Below are 23,668 nucleotides of genomic sequence, written 5' to 3'. Positions count from 1 at the left end.
TGTTGCTCCGCCCCATTCTGAATTTGAACCCAAGTCACCCAGTGACCAACTGTACCAGGTTTGAGGCATTAACAGAGTAAGAATGGCATCAATTTAAATATTCCTCTAGAAAATGAACAGGTGAATTTTGATTGGATGTTGTAGGCTCCACCCATTTTTCTGAATATTAATCCCAGTCACCCAGTGGCCAACTGTGCAAAGTTTGAAAACCCTGCCATTAACAGCGTAAGCATAGCTGCAGTTTATATTTCACCATCAAAATTTGTTTTTGGCTCCACCTACTTTTTTGTAACCTTGACACACAGTCACTCAATGACCAAGTTTGTGAGCTTTCAGGTTCCTGGTATCAAAAAATGTGTGAATGGAAGCAGTTTATCCAGCAAGGAAATCTGATTGGCTGTTTGTGGCCCCACCCCTTTAGTGAATTTGAACCCCAGTCACCCAATGACCGACTGCAGCAAGTATGAAGCCTCTGCCATTAACAGTGTAAGAATGGCAGCAGTTTAAATATTCCCCTTGAAAATCAATAGGTGAATTTAGATTGGCTCTTGTAGGCTCCACCCACTTTCTTGAATCCTTATCTCATTCACCCAGTGACCAACTGTGGCAAGTTTGAGAACCCTGCAATTAACAGTCTAAGAATGTCTGCAGTTCACATTTTCCCATTAAAAATGAATGGCTGAAATTTGATTGGCTGTTTATGCTCCGCCCACTTTTCCTGGATTTGTAACCCCGGTCACCAAGTGACCAACTGTACCAAGTGATCAACTGTGCCAAGTGTGGGGACTCTGGCTTGATTACTGTGAGAATGGCAGCCTTTTAAATTTTTTACATTTTTCGTACTTCTTGGACAGCACACCTGTCTTGCTTCAACGGCTGTGCCAAGTCTAGCCTGTGTGGCTAATACAGACTTGATGCAAGCAAAAAGGTAAAGATGACCAGCACTTGCCAATTCTTAAAAAGCAGAGTATTTATTCACAAAAAAAGAGTGAATAAAAATAGCCATGACATCCGGCACTATAGCTCTTGGTAGTCAGTAAAGCTCTTATCTGCATACAATGACACGAGGACTTCCTCCAGAATAGGTTACGCCTCCATTGCAGCCCAATTCTAGTCACAACGGACTGTCGCCGTTTCAAAAGGATGAACCGCTCTTTGTCAAGTGAAAGCTTTCACTTAACAAAGAGCGGTTCATCCGTTGGAAACGGCGACAGTCCGTTGTGATTGGAATTGGGCTGCAATGGAGGCGTAACCTATTCTGGAGGAAGTCCTCATGCTACTGTTTGCAGCTAAGAGCTATACTTACTACCAAGAGCTATAGTTACATTCTGGGAGTCCGGATGTCATGGCTATTTTTATTCACTCAGCTTTTTACTCAGCTCCGGTCAGGTAAGCAGGGGGTATGCGAGACCCCCAGAACATATCATCCCAGGTAATAAGGGACCTGTATACCAAGTTTCGATCAAATCAGTCAAGCCGTTTTTGAGTGATCGCGGCACATACATACATATACACACATACATACGTTTTTATATATGTTACGGCCAGAACCCGAAGTATGGCCACTTCGCGTTCTGGCCGGTCAATGTGCGAACTGGCCGCTGCGCTGCGGCCAATGTTAGAAATGGAATGTTCCCCTGTGAAGATTAATGTGTTTTCTGGCCTTCTCTGGCCAAATGTAGCAAAACTTACTTAATTTAATAAAATGAAGCCAGCGGCAATGTAACGGATGAAGCCGCCGGCTTCAGCTATCTCTCCTCCCCCTGCCTCTCTCTCTCTCCTATAGGCGCTGCGGGGGGGCTGCAGGGAAAGCAGAGCGGGGAGGCTGCAGACATCGCTTCTGCCAGCACCCACTCTGCAGGAACGGCAGGATTGCCTGCCACGACGAACGACTCTGGGGGACACATGTCTCCCCCCCCCCCCCATCCCTACCCGGCTGCTAGTATTGGAGAGGAAAGAGAACGGAAGCCACCGGCTTCATTTCATTAAATTTGGTACGTTTTGATACATTTGGCCAGAGACGGTCATAAAACACATTAATCTTCACAGGGAAACATTCCATTTCTAACATTGCCCGCAGCGCAGCGGCCAGTTCACACATTGACCGGCCAGAACCCGAAGTGGCCGGCCAGAACGCGAAGTGGCCACACTTCGGGTTTTGGCCGTAACATATATATAGATTGGATAAGAAGGGAAGGAGAACAATAAGGCACCGGTTGTGCAGGGGTTAGACAAAATAATGGAAACACCTAACATTTTGGCATCATAATCTTTGAACATGTTTTAAGCAATTAAAACTTCACATATGTTAAATTTGTTTTGTTTATTATTTGATATGTTTTCGTTAAAATAAATTGGGTTTTTTTACAGATATTTAAACCAAAGTTGGTTATAATTTCTAAAAATGGCAGATCTCTCAGACTTTCAAAGAGGCCAAATTGTTGGTGCTCGTATGGCAGAAACTGCTTGAATGCCTGGCATTTCAAGAGGTACTGTCTCAAAAGTAATGACTGCTTTTGAAAGAGAAGGAAAACCGTCCTCAGCAAAGCACAGTTGTGGCCAAAAGTCGAAGTTGTCAGAAACCGTCAGACTCTAAATCGAATAGTTAGAAAAGCTTGCAAGACCACAGCTCCTAAAATCACTGCAGAGCTGAATGAACACCTACAGTACCCAATTTCCACAAAAACTGTTTGTCGAGAGCTGCAGAAATTCCGGATTCCACAGAAGAACTGCAATTAGAAAACCTCTGTTCTCAAAGACAAATGTTTTAAAGCGTTTAGAGTGGTGTAGAAACCACCAGAATTGGTCCCTCGAGCAGTGGAAAAATTTGATTTTCTCTGACGAATCATAGTTTACCTTATTTCCGACCTCCGGCCGAGTGTACATTTGGAGACAGCTGAAAAAAGCATTTCATCCTGCCTTCTCCCAACCGTAAAACATGGCGGGGGTTCTGTGATGATCTGGAGTGCTATTTCTTGGAAATCCGCCGGGCCAATGATTTCCCTTCATGGAAGAATTAACAGCCGAGACTATTTAGGATTTTGGGCGACCAAGTTCATCCTATGGTTCAAAAACTGTTTTCAGAGGGTAATGCCATCTTTCAAGATGATAATGCCCCAATCCATACAGCTAGAATTGTTAAAGAATGGCATGAGGAACATTCTAATGAAGTTGAGCATCTCATCTGGCCACCACAATCCCCAGACCTCAACATTATTGAGTATTTATGGTCGTTATTAGAGATTCAAGAAAGAAGTTGATTTCCGCCGCCATCGTCTCTAAAAGAACTGGAGGGTGATTTAACTGAAGAATGGGCTAAAATTCCTTTGGAAACAATTCACAATTTGTATGAATCAATACCTTGGAGAATTGAGACTGTAGTTGCCGCAAAAGGTGGACCTACACCATATTAAAATATATTTTGTTGATTTTCAAGGTGTTTCCATTATTTTGTCCAACCCCTGTATGTGTCCAATACATATAGGCAAGTAACCCTGTGAGGGCTCAGGGAGGGTCCTGTACACTAAAAAGCTGTAACATTATGACTAGCGCCACAGTCCAAAGTTCTGGAAGAACCTGTAATCTACCAAGAGGTATATGGGCGCCTGTTAAGTATTGCATTCAATTTATCAAAAGCCTTAGCAATACGTAGTTTGGTCATGACCTCTTCTAAGCTAACAGTGCTAGTTTTCCAGGCTGCTGCTATTTTTCTTGACTGCTGTGAAAACATGCTTGTACTGAGCTTTTCCAATCTGCCCTTGCTTTTTTCCCAGTAACTCTATTTACGGTCTTTTTGTAAAAGTGTTAGTATGTCCACCAAACATGCAGAAACGTAGCCCTTTGGCCACATCCCCCAGATTGTGTCATTTGAGATACCAATAAAAACTTTTAAAAAAGTGTACCCGAGCTAAAGCTCAGTTACCAAATGTAATACTTACCTAAGGAGAAAGAAGCCTATGGATCTTGATGAGGCTCCCCTCGCTGTCCTCTGGTACCCAATCAGAGTGTAGACCCTCCAAAGATTACAAAGATGGTTGATAAGCTAATTTGGGCCACGCTCCTCCTCAGGCACAAGTGCAGCTCTATGGCTCTGCAGGCACTAGTACATGAGTGGCTTTGTGCTACTGCATAGGCACGCCCGTGCCCGTATAGTAGTGCAGCCCTGATCAGCAGGATGGTCCCGGGGAGAACAGCGATGGAACCCTCCTTAGGACCCGGAGGCTATCCTCTCCATAGATAACTTTTTGGTTTTGAGCTCAAATTTTGCTTGGGATCCCTTAAATGGTTAGTTTCTATCATGATGGACTTCCACATTTTACATAAACTGTTTATTTGTAATGAGGCGTAAATCTTTCTTCCAGCTTAGAATGTATTATGGTTTCGATATTTCTGGCCGTGAAATCAAACAATCCTATTCCTCATGTGACCATTCCACAAGAGAGTGGGGGTCTGATGACATTTGTTCTCAAAACATGTTCAAGAGGAGAAAGAATCTCCTTTACCAGTCTGAGGTTTGTTTCGTTTGTAAATAACAGAATAGTGACTGCTCCTTTGTTTTTAGAATAATTGCCTGGAAATGCTATCCATGTCTGGACACAGTGACAGATGAATGGGAGATTGGGCAGGAGGCAAGGATTAGGGAGAAGGGCCTGCTGCTACTATTTTTCCTGCAGAACTACAGCTTAGTAGGTAGTGGCTACAAATTAAAAACAAAAGCATTTTTTTCCCATCTCAATAATTGCATAAAATTAAAACTTATGCAAAGATCAAAAGAGAAGAATTCAGATGCAGCCCTTTATATTACAGCCCCACCTGCTAATGGGATTTCTCCTTTGTTCACTTAGGGTCCTTTCACACTGAATCAGTGGTGTTGCAGAATAATGCATGTCAATGCACTGCTCATACAATTCTATAAGCCTGTTCACATCTCTGCATTTTACCAGATCACATTATTTTAAAGAGAGACTGAAGCCAGTTTAAAAACTAGTTTATTATTTAGCTTAAGGATGATGGTCACTGCTAAAACGCTGCATTCCCACAGCAGAACAAGAGTTTTACAACCCCCAAATCCCCAGGGAAAAATACTGGGGAGCGCATCCTGATAGAGGCAGAGTTTAGGGCTGTAGTTCTGCCTCTACTCGCGTCAATCCCCACTGATTGCCACCTCTCCCCACCCCCCTCAGTCTTCTTTCACTGAGAGGGGCGGGGAGAGGCGGATATCCACGGGCAGATTGACACGAATGGAGGCAGGGCTAATTCACTAAGCTCTACCTCCTCGGGCAACAAAATCCACAAATTTGAAAGCCGTGGATTTTTGCCCTAGGATTTGGGGGTAGCGATTGGCTCAGAAGCACGCTGATTCCTCTCTCTCCTCTGGGCTGCGTGTGCGCTCCATTACACCAAGCGTCGCATGCTAATCATGTGACACTTGGTGTAGTGAAGCGCACACGCAGCCCAGAGTAGACAGAGGGGTCAGCGTGCTTCTGAGCCGATCGCTATGCACCGGGCAGAAGTGAAGAGGGGCGGACATACTGCGCAGTATGTCCGGGGGGGGGTCAATCAAGTCGCCGGACACTGGGAGGTATATTAGACGAACGGAGGCGGGCAGGTGGAGCTACAGGTATTTACTTGTAATTCCCCACACACTTATTTTCAGCTGTGGTATCCTTTAACAGCCAAAACTATTTAGGAATTTTGAGCAACCAAGTTCATCCTATGGTTCAAGAACAGTTTCTGGAGGGAAATGTCATCTTTCAAGATAATGCCCCAATCCATATAGTGTGTGGCACCACCAGTCTGGCAGTATACCTAATGCTGTATAGTGCGTGGCACCATCAGTCTGGCAGTATACTTAGTGCTGTATAGTGCGTGGCACCATCAGTCTGGCAGTACACATGGTGCTGTATAGTGCGTGGCACCATCAGTCTGGAAGTATACCTGGTGCTGTATAGTGTGTGGCAGCATCAGTCTGGTAGTATACCTGGTGCTGTATAGAGCGTTGCACCATCAGTCTGGCAGTATACATGGTGCTGTATAGTGTGTGGCATCATCAGTCTGGCAGTATACCTGGTGCTGTATAGTGCGTGGCACCATCAGTCTGGCAGTATACCTGGTGCTGTATAGTGCGTGGCACCCTCAGTCTGGCAGTATACCTGGTGCTGTATAGTGCGTGGCACCATCAGTCTGGCAGTATACCTGGTGTTGTATAGTGTGTGGCACCATCAGTCTGGCAGTATACCTGGTGCTGTATAGTGCGTGGCACCATCAGTCTGGCAGTATAACTGGTGTTGTATAGTGCGTGGCACCATCAGTCTCGCAGTATCCCTGGTGCTGTATAGTGCGTGGCACCATCAGTCTGGCAGTATACATGGTGCTGTATAGTGCGTGGCACCATCAGTCTGGCAGTATACCTGGTGCTGTATAGTGCGTGGCACCATCAGTCTGGCAGTATACTTAGTGCTGTATAGTGTGTGGCACCATCAGTCTGGCAGTATACCTGGTGCTGTATAGAGCGTTGCACCATCAGTCTGGCAGTATACTTAGTGCTGTATAGCAGGGCTGTGGAGTCGGTCCAAAAATCCACCGACTCCGACTCCGACTCCGACTCCTCAGTTTAGGATTCCACCGACTCCGACTCCACGACTCCGACTCCTCTAATTTGCATATTACAATTTTGTTGATTAAAAGTATGTAACATGAAATTCGTCTCTTAACTGCCAACGCTTAGGAATTTTACAAGACAACTGAAGTGAGAAGGATATGTAGACTACTATATTTATTCCCTTTAGACTAAAACTAGTACTTGGTAAGAGTACTTGTAAAAGGTACAAACCGGAACAAAGAACATCTATCAGGCCCTAGGCAATGTAAGTGTGGGTACATGTAAGAATGATGTGCAGGTACTCTGCAGGGGAATGAGGAGATTGTAAACAAGACAACACCTCTGTGTTCAATGTGCACAGCATTCTCAGTGGATTCCCTGCAGCTCTGTGGGGAGTGCATATGTAGAGTATAGTACTACTGTGTAACAAAGTAAACCTGAGACAGATGAAATTAAAGTTTTATATATACCTGGGGCTTCCTCCAGCCGCCTTCAGGATAATCAGTCCCTCGTTGTACTCCTCCACCACCTGGATCTTCTGCTATGAGTCCAGGTACTTGAGCCAGTCAGGCGTAGTGCGCATGTACACACTCCGCCGCCAGGAGCATGCTACACCTGTGCAGCACTATTGCGCAGGTGCAGAATGTTCCTGGCTGTGGGCGCGGCATGCGGCTGGACTGCGCTGACTGGCTGAATTACCAGGACTCATAGCAGAAGATTCGGGTGGTGGAGGACAGCGAGGGACTGATTAGCCTGAAGGGGGCTGGAGGAAGCCCCAGGTATGTATAAAACTTTACTTTTCATCCGTCTCAGTTACCCTTTAATTTGTAGTCACCAAACCAAATTTTAATAACATATCAAATTATTTGATTTCATCAGCAAAGGGAGTGCGTACATTTGCATAAATCAGCATCAATGCGGAATTATTTCCATCTCGTTGACCATCTCTATTAGTGACATGGCTGCACATCAGGCTTTATTCTTACAGCATAGATGTTATTTAGTATATATAAGAGATTCCTGTGTGCACATCATATATACAGTCACAATCAGATATGTATATCTGACCTTAAAAATACGGGGACTGCTTTATTGAAGCAGCACAAGTAACTAATTTTGATTGGTTCATTTCATTTTTGTAGACAAAGCACAGCTTTTACTGTATATATACACATTATTTTTAATGACTATTATCTGAGAAATAGAACATTTTATCATATTTTCTATTTTAATTACAGTTACAAATTCATTAGGAGTCGGAGTCGGTGCATTTTTTCCCGACTCCGACTCCAGGCACCCAAAATTGCCCGACTCCACGACTCCGACTCCACAGCCCTGCTGTATAGTGTGTGGCACCATCAGTCTGGCAGTATACATGGTGCTGTATAGTGTGTGGCACCATCAGTCTGGCAGTACACATGGTGCTGTATGGTGCGTGGCACCATCAGTCTGGCAGTACACATGGTGCTGTATAGTGCGTGGCACCATCAGTCTGGCAGTATACATGGTGCTGTATAGTGTGTGGCACCATCAGTCTGGCAGTATGCCTGGTGCTGTATAGTGTGTGGCACCATCAGTCTGGCAGTACACATGGTGCTGTATAGTGTGTGGCACCATCAGTCTGGCAGTACACATGGTGCTGTATAGTGTGTGGCACCATCAGTCTGGCAGTATGCCTGGTGCTGTAGAGTGTGTGGCACCATCAGTCTGGCAGTATCCCTGGTGCTGTATAGTGTGTGGCATCATCAGTCTGGCAGTATACCTGGTGCTGTATAGTGCGTGGCACCATCAGTCTGGCAGTATACCTGGTGCTGTATAGTGTGTGGCACCATCAGTCTGGCAGTATGCCTGGTGCTGTATAGTGCGTGGCACCATCAGTCTGGCAGTATACCTGGTGCTGTATAGTGCGTGGCACCATCAGTCTGGCAGTATACCTGGTGCTGTAGAGTGTGTGGCACCATCAGTCTGGCAGTACACATGGTGCTGTATTGTGTGTGGCATCATCAGTCTAGCAGTATACCTGGTGCTGTATAGTGCGTGGCACCATCAGTCTGGCAGTATACCTGGTGCTGTATAGTGCGTGGCACCATCAGTCTGGCAGTATACCTGGTGCTGTATAGTGCGTGGCACCATCAGTCTGGCAGTATACATGGTGCTGTATAGTGCGTGGCACCATCAGTCTGGCAGTATACATGGTGCTGTATAGTGTGTGGCACCATCAGTCTGGCAGTATGCCTGGTGCTGTATAGTGTGTGGCACCATCAGTCTGGCAGTATGCCTGGTGCTGTATAGTGCGTGGCACCATCAGTCTGGCAGTATACCTGGTGCTGTATAGTGCGTGGCACCATTAGTCTGGCAGTATACATGGTGCTGTATAGTGTGTGGCACCATCAGTCTGGCAGTACACATGGTGCTGTATAGTGTGTGGCACCATCAGTCTGGCAGTACACATGGTGCTGTATAGTGTGTGGCACCATCAGTCTGGCAGTACACATGGTGCTGTATAGTGTGTGGCACCATCAGTCTGGCAGTATGCCTGGTGCTGTAGAGTGTGTGGCACCATCAGTCTGGCAGTATCCCTGGTGCTGTATAGTGTGTGGCATCATCAGTTTGGCAGTATACCTGGTGCTGTATAGTGCGTGGCACCATCAGTCTGGCAGTATACCTGGTGCTGTATAGTGTGTGGCACCATCAGTCTGGCAGTATGCCTGGTGCTGTATAGTGCGTGGCACCATCAGTCTGGCAGTACACATGGTGCTGTATAGTGCGTGGCATCATCAGTCTGGCAGTATACCTGGTGCTGTATAGTGCGTGGCACCATCAGTCTGGCAGTATACCTGGTGCTGTATAGTGTGTGGCACCATCAGTCTGGCAGTACACATGGTGCTGTATAGTGCGTGGCATCATCAGTCTGGCAGTATACCTGGTGCTGTATAGTGCGTGGCACCATCAGTCTGGCAGTATACCTGGTTCTGTATAGTGCGTGGCACCATCAGTCTGGCAGTATACCTGGTGCTGTATAGTGTGTGGCACCATCAGTCTGGCAGTGTACCTGGTGCTGTATAGTGCGTGGCACCATCAGTCTGGCAGTATACCTGGTGCTGTATAGTGCGTAGCACCATCAGTCTGGCAGTATACATGGTGCTGTATAGTGTGTGGCACCATCAGTCTGGCAGTACACATGGTGCTGTATAGTGTGTAGCACCATCAGTCTGGCAGTACACATGGTGCTGTATAGTGTGTGGCACCATCAGTCTGGCAGTACACATGGTGCTGTATAGTGTGTGGCACCATCAGTCTGGCAGTACGCCTGGTGCTGTAGAGTGTGTGGCACCATCAGTCTGGCAGTATCCCTGGTGCTGTATAGTGTGTGGCATCATCAGTTTGGCAGTATACCTGGTGCTGTATAGTGCGTGGCACCATCAGTCTGGCAGTATACCTGGTGCTGTATAGTGTGTGGCACCATCAGTCTGGCAGTATGCCTGGTGCTGTATAGTGCGTGGCACCATCAGTCTGGCAGTACACATGGTGCTGTATAGTGCGTGGCATCATCAGTCTGGCAGTATACCTGGTGCTGTATAGTGCGTGGCACCATCAGTCTGGCAGTATACCTGGTGCTGTATAGTGTGTGGCACCATCAGTCTGGCAGTACACATGGTGCTGTATAGTGCGTGGCATCATCAGTCTGGCAGTATACCTGGTGCTGTATAGTGCGTGGCACCATCAGTCTGGCAGTATACCTGGTGCTGTATAGTGCGTGGCACCATCAGTCTGGCAGTATACCTGGTTCTGTATAGTGCGTGGCACCATCAGTCTGGCAGTATACCTGGTGCTGTATAGTGTGTGGCACCATCAGTCTGGCAGTGTACCTGGTGCTGTATAGTGTGTGGCACCATCAGTCTGGCTGTATACCTGGTGCTGTATTGTGTGTGGCATCATCAGTATGGCAGTGTACCTGGTGCTGTATAGTGCGTGGTACCATCAGCCTGGCAGTGTACCTGGTGCTGTATAGTGTGTGGCACCATCAGTCTGGCAGTATACCTGGTGCTGTATAGTGCGTGGCACCATCAGTCTAGCAGTATACCTGGTTCTGTATAGTGCGTGGCACCATCAGTCTGGCAGTATACGTGGTGCTGTATAGTGCGTGGCACCATCAGTCTGGCAGTATACCTGGTGCTGTATAGTGTGTGGCACCATCAGTCTGGCAGTATACCTGGTGCTGTGTGTGTGGCACCATCAGTCTGGCAGTATACCTGGTGCTGTATAGTGCGTGGCACCCTCAGTCTGACAGTATACCTGGTGCTGTATAGTGCGTGGCACCATCAGTCTGGCAGTATACCTGGTGCTGTAGAGTGTGTGGCATCATCAGTCTGGCAGTATGCCTGGTGCTGTATAGTGCGTGGCACCATCAGTCTGGCAGTATACCTGGTGCTGTATAGTGCGTGGCACCATCAGTCTGGCAGTATACCTGGTGCTGTATAGTGCGTGGCACCATCAGTTTGGCAGTATACCTGGTGCTGTATAGTGCGTGGCACCATCAGTCTGGCAGTATACCTGGTGCTGTAGAGTGTGTGGCACCATCAGTCTGGCAGTACACATGGTGCTGTATTGTGTGTGGCATCATCAGTCTAGCAGTAAACCTGGTGCTGTATAGTGCGTGGCACCATCAGTCTGGCAGTATACCTGGTGCTGTATAGTGCGTGGCACCATCAGTCTGGCAGTATACCTGGTGCTGTATAGTGCGTGGCACCATCAGTCTGGCAGTATACGTGGTGCTGTATAGTGCGTGGCACCATCAGTCTGACAGTACACATGGTGCTGTATTGTGTGTGGCATCATCAGTCTAGCAGTATACCTGGTGCTGTGTGTGTGGCACCATCAGTCTGGCAGTATACCTGGTGCTGTATAGTGCGTGGCACCATCAGTCTGGCAGTATACCTGGTGCTGTATAGTGCGTGGCACCATCAGTCTGGCAGTATACCTCGTGCTGTATAGTGTGTGGCACCATCAGTCTGGCAGTATACCTGGTGCTGTGTGTGTGGCACCATCAGTCTGGCAGTATACCTGGTGCTGTATAGTGCGTGGCACCATCAGTCTGGCAGTATACCTGGTGCTGTATAGTGTGTGGCACCATCAGTCTGGCAGTATACCTGGTGCTGTGTGTGTGGCACCATCAGTCTGGCAGTAAACCTGGTGCTGTATAGTGCATGGCACCATCAGTCTGGCAGTATACCTGGTGCTGTATAGTGCGTGGCACCATCAGTCTGGCAGTACACATGGTGCTGTATAGTGCGTGGCACCATCAGTCTGGCAGTATGCCTGGTGCTGTAGAGTGTGTGGCACCCTCAGTCTGACAGTATACCTGGTGCTGTATAGTGCGTGGCACCATCAGTCTGGCAGTATACCTGGTGCTGTAGAGTGTGTGGCATCATCAGTCTGGCAGTATACCTGGTGCTGTAGAGTGTGTGGCATCATCAGTCTGGCAGTATGCCTGGTGCTGTATAGTGCGTGGCACCATCAGTCTGGCAGTATACCTGGTGCTGTATAGTGCGTGGCACCATCAGTCTGGCAGTATACCTGGTGCTGTATAGTGCATGGCACCATCAGTCTGGCAGTACACATGGTGCTGTATAGTGCGTGGCACCATCAGTCTGACAGTACACATGGTGCTGTATTGTGTGTGGCATCATCAGTCTAGCAGTATACCTGGTGCTGTGTGTGTGGCACCATCAGTCTGGCAGTATACCTGGTGCTGTATAGTGCGTGGCACCATCAGTCTGGCAGTATACCTGGTGCTGTATAGTGCGTGGCACCATCAGTCTGGCAGTATACCTCGTGCTGTATAGTGTGTGGCACCATCAGTCTGGCAGTATACCTGGTGCTGTGTGTGTGGCACCATCAGTCTGGCAGTATACCTGGTGCTGTATAGTGCGTGGCACCATCAGTCTGGCAGTATACCTGGTGCTGTATAGTGTGTGGCACCATCAGTCTGGCAGTATACCTGGTGCTGTGTGTGTGGCACCATCAGTCTGGCAGTAAACCTGGTGCTGTATAGTGCATGGCACCATCAGTCTGGCAGTATACCTGGTGCTGTATAGTGCGTGGCACCATCAGTCTGGCAGTACACATGGTGCTGTATAGTGCGTGGCACCATCAGTCTGGCAGTATGCCTGGTGCTGTAGAGTATGTGGCACCCTCAGTCTGACAGTATACCTGGTGCTGTATAGTGCGTGGCACCATCAGTCTGGCAGTATACCTGGTGCTGTAGAGTGTGTGGCATCATCAGTCTGGCAGTATACCTGGTGCTGTAGAGTGTGTGGCATCATCAGTCTGGCAGTATGCCTGGTGCTGTATAGTGCGTGGCACCATCAGTCTGGCAGTATACCTGGTGCTGTATAGTGCGTGGCACCATCAGTCTGGCAGTATACCTGGTGCTGTATAGTGCATGGCACCATCAGTCTGGCAGTATACCTGGTGCTGTATAGTGCGTGGCACCATCAGTCTGGCAGTACACATGGTGCTGTATAGTGCGTGGCACCATCAGTCTGGCAGTATACCTGGTGCTGTATAGTGCGTGGCACCATCAGTCTGGCAGTATACCTGGTGCTGTATAGTGCGTGGCACCATCAGTCTGGCAGTATACCTGGTGCTGTAGAGTGTGTGGCACCATCAGTCTGGCAGTATACCTGGTGCTGTAGAGTGTGTGGCACCATCAGTCTGGCAGTACACATGGTGCTGTATTGTGTGTGGCACCATCAGTCTAGCAGTATACCTGGTGCTGTAGAGTGTGTGCAACCATCAGTCTGGCAGTATACCTGGTGCTGTAGAGTGTGTGGCACCATCAGTCTGGCAGTACACATGGTGCTGTATTGTGTGTGGCACCATCAGTCTAGCAGTATACCTGGTGCTGTAGAGTGTGTGCAACCATCAGTCTGGCAGTATACCTGGTGCTGTAGAGTGTGTGGCACCATCAGTCTGGCAGTACACATGGTGCTGTATTGTGTGTGGCATCATCAGTCTAGCAGTATACCTGGTGCCATAGTCCCCAACAGTCCCGATTTGGGCGGGACTATCCCGGGCTCCGCCCCCTCATCCCGGATCCCGCCCACTCCCCCTTAAGTCCCGTTTTAGCAGACACACTAGGTGGCCTTTGGATAATTACATTGCTCTGCCTCAATCTGCTGTCTCTCTTCCTGCTCTGGAGACAGTCTGCTGATCACACACACACACACACACACTTGTGGCTTGGCTTGCTTGAAGCTAATTGGCTGTGTGGACTGACACTGGGCTTCGTCTAGCTCCGCCCCTTTTTCAGAGACCCGGCAGAGCACATGACCTAGACGGAGAGGAAGCAGGAAGCTGAAACCTGCTGGAGGAGGCAAGTGAATCAGTGCAGCTGCCTGGCATGGTCCTTGTCACAGTGACTGCACAGTGCAGGAGAGGTCCTGCAGAACGTATTACATCCTGCAGTTCCTTGCTACACAACTGATAAGTGCCTCATGTGTGTCCCCTCTCTGCCATGCTGTGTGTCCCTCTCAGTGTCCCCTCCCTGCCATGCTGTGTCTTCCTCTCCAGTGTCCCCTGCCATGCTGTGTGTCCCTCTCAGTGTCCCCTTCCTGTCATGCTGTGTGTCCCTCTCAGTGTCCCCTCCCTGCCATGCTGTGTGTCCCTCTCCAGTGTCCCCTGCCATGCTGTGTGTCCCTTTCAGTGTCCCCTTCCTGCCATGCTGTGTGTCCCTCTCCAGTGTCCCCTGCCCTGCTGTGTCTTCCTCTCCAGTGTCCCCTGCCATGCTGTGTGTCCCTCTCAGTGTCCCCTGCCCTGCTGTGTGTCCCTCTCCAGTGTCCCCTGCCCTGCCCCTCTCAGTGTCCTCTCCCTGCCATGCTGTGTGCCCCTTTCCAGTGTCCCTGCCCTGCCATGCTGTGTGTCCCTCTCAGTGTCCCCTCCCTGCCATGCTGTGTGTCCCTCTCCAGTGTCCCCTGCCCTGCCATGCTGTGTGTCCCTCTGTGTCCCCTCCCTGCCATGCTGTGTGTCCCTCTCCAGTGTCCCCTGCCATGCTGTGTGTCCCTCTCAGTGTCCCCTCCCTGCCATGCTGTGTGTCCCTCTCAGTGTCCCCTGCCCTTCCATGCTGTGTGTCCCTCTCAGTGTCCCCTCCCTGCCATGCTGTGTGTCCCTCTCAGTGTCCCCTCCCTTCCATGCTGTGTCCCTCTCAGTGTCCCCTGCCATGCTGTGTGTCCCTCTCAGTGTCCCCTGCCATGCTGTGTGTCCCTCTCAGTGTCCCCTCCCTGCCATGCTATGTGTCCCTCTCAGTGTCCCCTCCCTGCTGTGTGACCCTCTCAGTGTCCCCTCCCTGCCCTGCTGTGTGGCCCCCTCTCCAGTGTCCCTTGCCCTGCTGTGTGTCCCCCTCTCTAGTGTCCCCTGCCCTGCTGTGTGTCCCCCTCTCCAGTGTCCCCTGACATGCTGTGTGTCCCCCTCTCCAGTGTCCCCTGCCCTGCTGGGTGTCCCCATCTCCAGTGTCTCCTGCCCTGCTGTGTGTCCCCCTCTCCAGTGTCCCCTGCCATGCTGTGTGTCCCCCTCTCTAGTGTCCCCTGCCCTGCTGTGTGTCCCCCTCTCCAATGTCCCCTGCCATGCTGTGTGTCTTCCTCTCCAGTGTCCCATGCCCTGCTGTGTGTCTTCCTCTCCAGCGTCCCCTGCCATGCTGTGTGTCCCCCTCTCCAGTGTCCACTGCCATGCTGTGTGTCCCCCTCTCCAGTGTCCCCTGCCATGCTGTGTGTCCCCCTCTCCAGTGTCCCCTGCCATGCTGTGTGTTCCCCTCTCCAGTGTCTCCTGCCATGCTGTGTGTCTTCCTCTCCAGTGTCTCCTGCCATGCTGTGTGTCCCCCTCTCCAGTGTCTCCTGCCCTGCTGTGTGTCCCCCTCTCCAGCGTCCCCTGCCATGCTGTGTGTCTTCCTCTCCAGTGTCCCCTGCCCTGCTGTGTGTCTTCCTCTCCAGTGTCCCCTGCCATGCTGTGTGTCCCCCTCTCCAGTGTCCACTGCCATGCTGTGTGTCCCCCTCTCCAGTGTCCCCTGCCATGCTGTGTGTCCCCCTCTCCAGTGTCCCCTGCCATGCAGTGTGTCCCCCTCTCCAGTGTCCACTGCCATGCTGTGTGTCCTCCTCTCCAGTGTCCCCTGCCATGCTGTGTGTCCCCCTCTCCAGTGTCCCCTGCCATGCTGTGTGTCCCCCTCTCCAGTGTCCCCTGCCATGCTGTGTGTCCCCCTCTCCAGTGTCCCCTGCCATGCTGTGTGTCCCCCTCTCCAGTGTCCCCTGCCATGCTGTGTGTCCCCCTCTCCAGTGTCCCCTGCCATGCTGTGTGTCCCCCTCTCCAGTGTCCCCTGACATGCTGTGTGTCCCCCTCTCCAGTGTCCCCTGCCATGCTGTGTGTCCCCCTCTCCAGTGTCCCCTGCCATGCTGTGTGTCCCCCTCTCCAGTGTCCCCTGCCATGCTGTGTGTCCCCTGACATGCTGTGTGTTCCCCTCTCCCATAGCTCCCAACAGTCCCTCTTTGGGAGCCCTGTCGCTCTTTCCTCCTTATTTGTCCCTCTTACAGGACTGATGTACAGACCTAGTGAAAAATGTGTTAATTTGACTCTAAACTTTATACTCATCCTTTAAACTCACATATTTCTTATTTCCATGTGTTATGAAGGAAAATGAACCAGGATAGAAAGGACCAGTGTGATCTAAATTATAAAACGATATATTTTTCTTATAAAGTATTTATGGTATGCGTGACTAGGGGTGTGCTAGGGGCGTGGCTTAAGTGTCCCTCTTTCTGATCTCAAAATGTTGGGAGGTATGCTGGTGCTGTATAGTGTGTGGCACCATCAGTCTGGGTGGCACCATCAGTCTGGCAGTACACATGGTGCTGTATAGTGTGTGGCACCATCAGTCTGGGTGGCACCATCAGTCTGGCAGTACACATGGTGCTGTATAGTTTGTGGCACCATCAGTCTGGCAGTACACATGGTGCTGTATAGTGTGTGGCACCATCAGTCTGGGTGGCACCATCAGTCTGGCAGTACACATGGTGCTGTATAGTGTGTGGCACCATCAGTCTGGCAGTACCTGGTGCTGTTTAGCGCCCACCGTCTGCTTTCAATCACAGCATTCACAATTGTTCTGCTTTCCCTTCCCCAGCATGCTGTACAATACTGTGAGTAGAAGGTACAGACCCGGGAATAACAACCAAATCAGTTCTACAACTCCGGCTATTATAAGAGCGAACACAACACAACACAGCACTTATTATAATGTGGGGGGAGGGCAGCGCTCACAGTACAGCGCTGAGTACAATGCTGTGGGGGGGAAGGTAAGCGACACAAAGTACAGCACCGGCTACAGACATGGACTGGAAAGAATTGCTGATTGGATACAACAGAACGTTCCCCGGCTTCCCTTCGCCAGTGGGAGGAGCCTGAAGCCCCGGTACTCACCGTGTAGAAGGAGAAGAACACCGGAGACTCTCCGCACCGCCATCTTCTCTGTTTCCCAAGGATGTACTAAGCTCCGCCCGGCATTTCTCTTTGGTCCATACATCTAACGGTACCCAGCCAACCACGCCCATCACAATGCCTGATTCATTCTTTTATAAAACAGCGACACCTGCCGGCTGAATCCCTCTGCTGCGAGTGTCGCCTATTTTTAGCAAGGCCAGTTCCCGCCATCTGCTGGTCACATTCCAGTATTACTCTTTGAACAATTTTTAGCAACTGTACACTACAAGTTTGCCTTCTATTATTGTTCATCTATCACTTACCCTCCCAACTGTTTAAGATCAGAAAGAGGGACACTTGAGCCACAACCCTGCCACACCTCTAACTACACCCAGGGACACTTGAGCCACAACCCTGCCACACCTCTAACTACACCCATGACGCATCCCCAGTCATGCACACTATAAAGATTTCATAAGAAAAAAATTGTTTTATAATTCAAACCACACTGATCCTTTCTATCCTGGTTCATTTTTCTTCACATTAACATTTGCAAATAAGAAATATATCAATTTAATGAACAGGAATACAGTTGAATCAAAGTGTCGAAAACATTTTTCAGTTGAGAAATACATGTATTTACATATGTATACTTGAGTCCAGAAAGAGGGACAAATGAGGGAGAAAGAGGGACGAAGGGATTTGGCCAGCAAAGAGGGACTGTCCCTCCAAAAGAGGGACAGTTGGGAGCTATGCGACCACTTTTTCTTTTAATAATACAGTTAGGTAATTGCTGTCTGCATATGCATAAAACCCAGAGCCGGATTAAGACCATGCAGGGCCCCAAGCAGAATAATAAATTTAGCCCCCCCCCCCTTCCTGCCACAATGTTGAAAGGATGTCTCCCCAGCATACAACATCTCACAGTAGTGAGTGCCCCACTCACTTTTTTTGTAAATATTGTATTACATCTTTTCATGGAACAGACAGCACTGATGATATGATGCTGTGATACAATGTAAAGCAGTCAGTGTACATCTTTTCTAACAGTGTAAGGTTATTTGCTGTGCAATAACATCAACACACAGCCATTAAAGGACAATTGTAGCCAGTGGCGGCGCCACACTGGGGCTTACCCAGGCTTAAACCCCAGCTGTCAACCTCTTAGCCCCCCTTAAAGCCACCCCCACGGCGGGCCGTGGCTGCACGGTTCAGAACGTCGGAACTGGGAAGGAAGGAGGAGGAGGAGGAAGAGGGCTGGCCTGTCAGACGTCCCTGCCTGTAATTGTACTGACCCACTGCGAAGAAGTCAATCCTCCATGGGGGGGCTCAGCACATCTCTGATGGAGGCCATTCGGAGGCGGCCTGGTGTTGCGCTGATCCACCTTTTGCGCAATTTTCAATTTTCGTTTTTATTTGATTAGCCGCACCCAGGCTATGCATATACATAGGTTAGGATTGAGTTATTGTTAGGCCCCTCCCATGGAGGATTGACTTCTTCGCAGTGGGAGGGACGAGTACTTAATAGGTTGCATGCAAGCTGTTAATGGAAACCAACATCCTCCTCTAGTGGTAGACAGGTCATGTGTATGCTCGGTGTGTATTCGACCCCACAAGTGGGGCTTGCACTCTTTTGCAGGTAGGCACTAGTCTGTTTTTAAGTAGCGCTGCTCATTTCCTTGCTATGTACTAATGTAATTCGTTTTTGGTCAGCTGCTCCCACTTAACAGCCATGCTTTTGGTGTATATGCAGAGCTTCTGTTTGGGTTCAAGGTGCGTTTGTAGTTCCTGGGGGGGCTCAGCGCATCTCTGATGGAGGCCATTCGGAGGCGGCCTGGTATTGCACTGATCCACCTTTTGCGCAATTTTCAATTCTCGAATATTTTTAGCCACACAGATCCTAAACAAGCATGCAGCAGATCAGGTGACATTATTGTCAGACCTGGCATTAGCTGCATGCTTGTTTCTGGTGCAATTCAAACACTACTGCAGCCAAATAGATCAGCAGGGCTGCCAGGAAACTGATATTGTTTAAAAGAAAATAAATATGGCAGCCTCCACATACTTCTCACTACAGTTGTCCTTGAATGTCTAAGCCACTGGCAACAAAAGTGAATACAGCGAGACAGATTTAAAGGGAACCAGAGACGAAGGAACTAGGAACTTGAAAAATAAAAAAACATTTTATACATACCTGGGGCTTCCTTCAGCCCCATCAGCATGGATCACTCCCACGCCGCCGTCCACCGCTGCCTGTATCGCCGTTACCGGGTCCCATCACTTCCGCAGGACGCGGCCGGTTGTATGCATGCACAGGGGCTCCCTCCATCTCACCGGCGCCTGCCTTACGCATGTGCCTGCGCAGTGCGGAGGGAGTGCACTGTGCGTGCGTCAACTGGCCCTGACTGGCTGAAGAGATGGGACCCGGTACCGGCGATACAGGCAGCGGAGGACAGCGACGTGGGAGTGATCCATGCTGATGGGGCGGAAGGAAGCCCCAGGTATGTATAAAATCTTTTTTTCATTGATCTCTGGTTCTCTTTAAGATCAACTTCATGATTGTTTACACCGAAAATGTGTTGGCCCCTTGTACTTCTTTATTGTTGCCTAAGCCTGCCACATGGCAAATTTGACTGTAATGTCTTGTACACACCATGCTATTTCCCATTAGATAGATGAGTTGAATCAATTATTTCTGAAAAGTCAGAATGGATTTCCAATCATTTTTCTTATCATTTTCCAAACACTTCTATACAAAATTGATCAGAAAAACGATCGGAAATCAGAATCGGATCTGTCAGAAATAATCCATTTGACCTATCTATCTGACGGGAAATTGCATGGTGTGTACCAGGCATTCGAGTTGTGAGGATCTCGTTGGAAAGCAATATTCGAGTTTATTCACTGCAAGACCAAATTAGTCAGTTTTGCTCCTTCATTCTCACTAGTCATACACAGGTCAATAATGCCTCAATATGTCTAGCCAATTGATCATTATTCCATTCAATTGCTTAGTGATTGTAAATAAACGCGGAAGAGCCAGCTGCAGGCGGCTCTTTCCGCACGCAGTGTTGCTGCACACGGAGAGGCAGCCGCCTCTTCTCAGCACGAGGCGGTTGTCTCCGTGCAGGGACTCAATGAGAGCGGAGAAACCGCCGCGTTGGACGCGGCGGTTAGTGTGCATACCCCCGCTGCGGAGACACCGCAGAGCGGGGCTGCTGTGGCTGGGACTCGTAGTCCCTCTGGATTGAGAGTGACACGCGCGCATTGAGGCAGAATACTTATGCCAGCCAGAGATGAGTCAGCTGACCAGGTTGGTCAGCTGACCCTGGCTCCCCTCCTGATTGGTCCAGCACTTAGGGAGGTGCTGGAGAAGCCTCCGTGGATATATACTGCGGGCTGTTCACTTGCTCTTTGTCTGGCGTTGCGATCACATACGTGGAAGCACCCAGATCCGTAGTCAGATCCGCAAGTGTGCCGGGACCAGCTGGAGCTGTAATCCTGCACTTAGCTAGATTCTTTTGATAGCTAAAGTACTAGTTTGATTGTGATTATCTGTTATGACCTATTTGCCTGCCTGACTATCCTCTTGAAACTTTGATCCAGTACCTCGATATTTCTGATACTCTGTTGCCGAACCCCGGCTCGTCCTTAGACTCTGTTTCTGCCTCCTGATCTTGTACCTCGATATTTCTGATACCCTGTTGCCGAACCCTGCCTGTACCTTGACTCCGCTTTTGCTTTACGATACTGTACCTTATCTGTCCGTGGGTGTACGACTTGGCTTGTCCGACCTCGAGAACCGACCTCACTGTTGGAGGCGGTTCCCCGTCCTGTCAGTGACACCTCCTCCAGAGTGTCACTTTCAGTTCTGCCTTCCTACTGTCAGTCTGACTCCTCCCGTCTTGGAGAGCTCAGGTCTGCGGAAGGAATCTGTGCAGTACTCCTTGCTGCACTGAGGCTTAGTCCTCTGTGTTACTGTTACACCAAACACTACACTCTACTCAGGTGAACAGAGGTTAGCTAGTATATCGGATTATCGGTGATACTGCAGATCACATATAATCTGGTATACATCTGTATTCCCCGTGATACTGCAGATCACCGGTAATCAGACCTCTCTGTGCTTCACCGATCGTTACAGAATGCCAGACCAATAAACTGATGGACGCACGCGCTGACCCTCTGACCGTGCTTGCCACTTCGGTGGATACTATCCATCAAGCACTGGGCCAGCACAAAGCTTTGATTGATGCCCTAACAGGCTCTGTGCAAACCCTTCAGACGTCAGTTGATTCGGTGCGATCCCCTCCTAGTGATGACATACGTATGCCTGTACCTGATAAATTTTCCGGCCACAAGTCTGACTTCCGGAATTTTAGGAGTAGAGTGTTGTCATACTTCGAGCTGAGACCCCGATCCTCGGGGACTGAGACCCAACGGGTCATATTTATTAAAACATTGTTAACCGGTGACTCCCAGACCTGGGCATACAATCTGCCTCCCACTGATACTGCTCTAACTTCGGTAGAGGAATTTTTTAAGGCCATGGCCGTGATATACGACGACCCTGACCTTGCGGCTACCTCTGAGCGCAAGCTCAAACTTTTGCGGCAAGGCAGAGGCTCAGTCGAGGATTACGCGGCAGAATTCCGCAGATGGTCAGTCACTGCCAGATTTGATAATTTTGCCCTGATGGATTACTTCTTGTCTGGGTTGTCGGAGGAGGTCTCCGATTTAATGTTAACTTTGCCCGAACCCAGGACAGTCGATGAGGCCATGACATCGGCCATCCGAGTCGACCGTCGATTACGCCATCAGAGGCAAATTCGAGGCAGTCACCGTGTAAGGGCGACATCCTATGCGGCACCCTCTGCTGCACCCTTAGTAACACCGTCTCCCTCTGTCTCATCCCCTCCGGCCTTGCCTCCACCCGAACCAATGCAGATTGGTCGATCGAAATTGACCCAGGTGGAGCGAAGGCGGAGGATGACGGAACAGCTGTGCCTGTATTGTGCAGCAGCAGGGCATAGGGTGCGAAACTGCCCTAACAGGTCGGGAAACGAGTTTGCCTAGGAGTAGTGGGGGGTGACACCCTGGGCACACAAATTTCACCCCTTAAAGAGAAAAAATTGCTTCTCCCTTGTACAGTTACATGGGAGGATAAATCTGTATCCACTGAAGCTTTTATTGACTCTGGCTCAGCGGCTAATTTTATGAATTTCGAATTTGCTCAGGAGTTGGGTCTTCCACTCACTCCTGTGAGACCCCCCATTCAGGTCACAGCAGTGGACGATTCCCCTCTGCAACGGAATCGTGCTCTGTCGCAGACTCCGGTGGTGAAGCTCACCATAGGGGTATTGCATGGGGGACAGTTACAATTTTTTGTGTTACACATGTCAACCTCCACTATTATCCTAGGCATGCCGTGGTTGCAGATCCATTCACCACAAATAGACTGGGCCACGGGCCAGTTAACCTCCTGGTCTCCTCATTGTTTTCAGCAGTGTTTGGGGAAGTTAACATTGGGGCAAATCAGAGTTCAGGTGGAGGGTGTACCAGACCAGTATGCTGAATATTCGGATGTATTCTGCCCCAAAGCAGCCGATAAATTACCTCCACATCGCCCTTTCGATTGTCCCATTGATCTCCGTTCTGGTTGTGTACCCCCCCCGGGGTCATTTGTATAATTTGTCGGGACCCGAAAAAGTGGCTATGCAAGAGTACATCAGGGAGAATCTGGCCAAAGGTTTCATTCACCCGTCCCGGTCGCCTGCTGGGGCAGGCTTCTTTTTCGTAAAAAAGAAAGACGGAGCCCTGCGGCCTTGCATCGATTACCTCAGTCTCAACAAAATTACAGTAAAGAATCGCTATCCGCTACCCCTGATAGACGATTTGTTCACTCAGATCACGGGCGCCCAGATCTTTTCTAAGCTGGATTTACGGGGTGCGTACAACCTGGTACGCATAAGAAAGGGCGATGAGTGGAAAACGGCCTTTAATACACCGGACGGGCATTACGAGTACCTGGTGATGCCCTTCGGGTTATGTAATGCCCCGGCCGTTTTCCAGGAACTCATCAACGAGGTCTTCAGAGAGGTGTTGGGGAAATTTGTTCTAGTCTACCTAGACGATATTCTTATTTTCTCCAACAATCTCTCTGAACATAGGACCCATGTGAGGTTCGTTTTGAACAAGCTAAGCGCAGAACCTATTGTACGCAAAAATAGAAAAGTGTATCTTCGAAGTAACATCTGTCGCCTTTCTGGGGTACATAATTTCCACCACAGGCCTGTCTATGGATCCTGCCAAGGTCTCCGCTGTTCTGGAATGGCCTCAGCCGGTAGGCTTGAAATCTCTTCAGCGGTTTCTTGGCTTCGCCAACTATTATAGGAGGTTCATAAAGGGTTACTCTATGGTCATTTCGCCACTTACCAGTCTCACCAAGAAAGGGGCAGATACCACTCACTGGTCTCCTGAGGCGTTACAGGCTTTTGCCACCCTGAAGGGCCTATTTTGTTCTGCACCCATCCTCAGACATGTGGATACATCTTTTCCATTTATTGTTGAGGTGGATGCCTCGGAGGTCGGGGTGGGGGC

At 49.5% G+C, this 23,668-nt stretch overlaps 1 protein-coding gene across 1 annotated transcript in view; it reads right to left on the bottom strand.

Moving 5' to 3' along the window:
• Nucleotides 1-17,136, bottom strand: part of JAM3 (junctional adhesion molecule 3) — a 115,146-nt gene extending 98,010 nt beyond the window's left edge. Inside the window, exon 1 of the mRNA XM_068240428.1 lies at nt 17,069-17,136. Within this exon, the coding sequence (XP_068096529.1) occupies nt 17,069-17,111 (43 nt within the window). The 5' untranslated portion in view covers nt 17,112-17,136. The remainder of the gene's footprint in view (nt 1-17,068) is intronic.
• Between the last annotated feature and the right edge of the window lie 6,532 nt (nt 17,137-23,668).

This window comes from Hyperolius riggenbachi, chromosome 6, assembly GCF_040937935.1.
Source record: "Hyperolius riggenbachi isolate aHypRig1 chromosome 6, aHypRig1.pri, whole genome shotgun sequence".
Classification (NCBI taxonomy): domain Eukaryota; kingdom Metazoa; phylum Chordata; class Amphibia; order Anura; family Hyperoliidae; genus Hyperolius; species Hyperolius riggenbachi.
Note: the sequence above shows the minus strand (reverse complement) of the source record. Positions and strands in the feature narration are given on the sequence as shown.